The 4,124-nt window shown below is 52.5% G+C and overlaps 1 protein-coding gene across 1 annotated transcript in view; it reads right to left on the reverse strand.

The window, feature by feature from the left end:
• UROC1 (urocanate hydratase 1) overlaps positions 1 to 4,124 on the reverse strand; it is a 33,826-nt gene extending 29,702 nt beyond the window's left edge. The window contains exon 1 of the mRNA XM_023743741.1: positions 3,951 to 4,124. Coding sequence (XP_023599509.1) covers positions 3,951 to 4,076 — 126 coding nt within the window. The 5' untranslated portion in view covers positions 4,077 to 4,124. The remainder of the gene's footprint in view (positions 1 to 3,950) is intronic.

The following is a 4,124-nucleotide window of genomic DNA, read 5'->3' on the forward strand; positions in this document are numbered from 1 at the left end:
TGCCAATGTTTCCTCAGCCCACCTGCCCCTCTGGCACTCTGTAGAAACGCTATACTCTCTAGAAGAGTATTGCTAAGCAGCAGGCCATTTCCCCACTCAGGAACCTTCATGGGCTCCCCGTTACTCATCTGATGAGATCCACACTATTCTTGGCATTCAGGGTCCTCTGTAATCAGGCTGGGCCTGGCTCTCCAAGCTCTGCACCCAGTTCAGGCTTACACCGGCCTCCTCCACCCCTAATATACTCTAGGAAGGCCAGTCCCTGCATCTTTACTCACTGCCTCCCTTTGTCTCCAAATGTCATCTCAGATTTTCCAGTCTAAGAACCTTGCCTACGTTGCCAAGACCACCTCCTCCAAGAGGCCCTACTATTTTTCTCCTGCCTGCTGGACCCTTGTATGATGTTGGTTTGGGCACTAGGTATATACTCTTGTCCACACATTCAACAAACATTTGGTGTCACCGAAGATGCAGAAATGAGCCCAACAAAGCCCCACACCCAAGAAGCTCAGGATAGAGTATTAGTGATGGGAACCCGGATGCGAGTGTGAGGTCTTCGGAACTGGTGTCTGATTCCCAGCAGAGCCCATTCAGGGAGGGCAGAATGCGGGGATAAGGTCAGTAAGAGAAATCACATGTGGCAAAGGGGGGACGCTGGAGACATTTCAAACAGAGGGACTGGTCACAGTCTATGACTACCTTTTCCTCTGTGCTGAAGAAGTTGTCCTGTGCTCATGGGGAGAATACGGTGGCTAAAGTGTCATACACAGAGCACACTCTGTATTTAAACAGAGAAATCTACTTAAAGGGGAGCAAAGAGTAAATCATCCAAATGAAATATTACTAAACAGTTTAAAATATGGGGACTTTAAATACACCAATAACGAACAATCAAAAAAAAAACAAAAACCAACAACTAGCATGTATAGAATGCTTCCACTGTATTTTTCAAGGCCCACACCACCATATATGTACATAACATGTGGCTGAAAAGATACACCAAAAAAAAGGGGTGACTGAGGGAAGTGAAGTGGGGAACTTATACTTTTACAATATTCCACTTGCTTATCTCACAAATCACCATTCAAAGTTTATGTCAAACGTCAAAAAACACATTTAAATAAAAATATAGAAAACAAGCCAAAGGAAAGGCATAACGTGAGCTTCTGGGGAAGCTGGTACTGGGCTTGGGAACTGCCTAGAACAGTGGTTCTCAACCTTCCCAATGCCGCGACCCTTTAATACAGTTCCTCATGTTGTGACCCAACCATAAAATTATTTTCGTTGCTACTTCATAACTAATTTTGCTACTGTTATGAATCGTAATGTAAATATCTGATATGCAGGGTGTATTTTCATTGTTACAAATTGAACATAATTAGCTGAAACCGGTTTGGCTCAGTGGATAGAGCGACGGCCTGTGGACTGAAAGGTCCCAGGTTCGATTCCAGTCAAGGGCATGTACCTGGGCTGTGGGCACATCCCCAGTGGGAGATGTGCAGGAGGCAGCTGATCGATGTTTCTCTCTCATCGATGTTTCTAGCTCTCTATCTCTCTCCCTTCCTCTCTGTAAAAAATCAATAAAATATATTTTAAAAAAACCAAATTGAACATAATTAAAGCATAGTGATCAATCACAAAAACAATATGTAATTATATATGTGTTTTCCGATGGTCTTAGGCGACCCCTGTGAAAGGGTCGTTCGACCCCCAAAGGGGTCGCGACCCACAGGTTGAGAACCACTGGCCTAGAAGAACACTGCCGGCTTCTCCCCCCTCCCCCCGCCACCCCCCCCCCGCCACCCCCACCCCCCAGGAGCCACAGGTCTCACACAGAGCTCGCTGTAACCAATGGGCCGGTTTCTGCACTGACCAAGTAACCGACACCTGCAGGTGTCCTCCAATTCAACTCAGCTCTGACACTGTCTACCTGGAGTCCGCACAGGCCCCACGCGTTGAGGGGTTGAGGACTGAAGCCCACGTGACTGCCAGCCCCCTCCCCCCCCCCCTCACTTCAGGTACCAATCGCTGTTACCTCCCTTCTGAGCGACCAGCCACAGATCAAGGTTCCCACCACCCCTCCAAGGGTTTGATAATTTGCTAGAGTGGCTCACAGAATTCAGGAAAACACTGCTTACTGGTTTGCTATGTAATAAAGGAAGTGATAATGGATACGGATGATGGAACGATACAAAGGGTAAGGTCTGGGAAGGGTTTCGGAGCTCCTGAGCCCTCTCCAAACCCCACCCACTCCCCACGGAGGGGGTCTTATGGAGGCTTCAGCCTGAGTAGTGATTAATTCATTCTCCAGCCCCTCTCCTCGCTGGAGTATGTGGGGCAGGGCTGAAGTTCCAAGCCTTTCTCATCATGGATTGGTCTTTCTGGTGACCTGCCCGCATCCAGGAGCCCACCTCCTTAGAACAAAAGACGCTCCCAGTTCCTATCCCTAGGAATCCCAACTGCGTTAGGAGCTGTGTGTCAGGAACTGGGATCTAAAATCAAACATTAGCAGTGGGGGTGAGGAACAGAGATAAATACACATGATTTCTTATTGTTTCACAGGCACCAGCTGAAGGCTGGCTCACCCTGGAGATGTAGCCCCTTCAACGGCTCAAACTGCCCGGACCAGAAAGTCGCCCCACTCCAAGGGCTTCGTGACCTTCAAGCAAATGGCAACGGACACTGGCAAAGCTGAGGCGGCCCCTGCTCTCAGTACCCAGGTGCCCTCCTCAAGGCAGAGACCATGGAAGCTGACTGCCAGCACATAACCACCGGGTGTCGCCTGAGATGCAGGTGGTGGCGCCCTCGGGCCCTCTTGGTCAAAGGTGAAGGCACTGGCGGCCAGCAGGGAGGTGACTGAGTGGGAGAAAAACATGAACCCTTGCTTTGACCTCACTGAGCTGGGCCAGATAGGCCATGGATGAGACGGATGGGGGTGGGGGTGGGGGTGGGGGGGGTGGGGGTGGAGGTGGGGAGGGGCGGAGCTCCCCGCCCCCACCCTTCCCCAACACCTGTCCTCCCAGCCCGGCCCTCAGTGCCCAGCCCCAGTCCACCCCCACCTTCCTCTCCACCCTGTTTCCTCTTCTGTGGGGGGCACTTGGCAGGAAGTGTAGGGGCAGCCGCCCTAAGGATAGCAGTCCTTATCCCCAATGGGTGGTGCGATTCCTCTCTTAATCTTCGTGCTTAGTATTTTCTACTTTCCCCCCAGTGTTCCAAAAGTACTTGAGTAAAGAAAACATAGGAGAAAACTATTTACACACCGTGTATTTGATGTCAGCTGGCCTCCTCCACCCCCTGTGGTGTAATTATTTTCACCCCCAGCTTACAGAGGCGACAAGCAGGCTCCCAGACACTCAGTGACTTGCCTGAGGTGCTGGCTGGAGGGACTGTGGGAGGCCTAGCAGGGGTGCCTGGCCTCCCGACCTGCTCTCACCAGGACCCCCCCCCCCAGTCATCCCCCCATTCCCACGCGCCCTCACTAGGGTTCTAGCCAGGAAGCTGAAAACTCATCTGAAGATTTGGGGGGAGGGAGTCCCCACATAAAACAAGAGCTGACCTACTACAGAGGAGAACGTCGAAGTTATGTGCGTGTCTGGGTCGGGAAGGTACATATTCAGCTGCCGTGCGTTTGGGACACTGCACACTGGCCCCGTCCTCCCTGGATGGAGGCAGGCACAGCACCATCCCTTACTGGCTGGCTGACCTTGAGCCTCGGGGTCCTTGTAAATGGGGAGCATAATCCCACACCCAAGGGTGGCCGTTGGGGAGAGAATGAGGGATATAGAGTGTTTTGGAGCGACCACGCATGGGTCCCCCCCACCCCACTGCCACCCCCATTGGAAGCTCCTGGAGACCCCAGGCAGAGAGAGGAGGAAGTAGGGGATACCCCCTCCAAACCCCCCCCCCCAGAGGGAAAAGAGTCCCAACAGGAATGGGGTTCAACTTCTTACCTGCTCCTCTGCAGGGCTGAGGCCAGGGGTCCTGACTGGGGCATGGGGTACCCCAGCCCAACGTCCCCGGTTCTCTGGGAGGGGCCGCAGGGGCAGGCCAGAGCACAGCTCCTGGAGGCTAGACATGTCTGCTGACACTGGGGAGGAGGCTGGCTCTGTGGAGAGGCCAGGGAG

This window comes from Myotis lucifugus, unplaced genomic scaffold (assembly GCF_000147115.1).
Source record: "Myotis lucifugus unplaced genomic scaffold, Myoluc2.0 scaffold_410, whole genome shotgun sequence".
NCBI lineage: Eukaryota > Metazoa > Chordata > Mammalia > Chiroptera > Vespertilionidae > Myotis > Myotis lucifugus.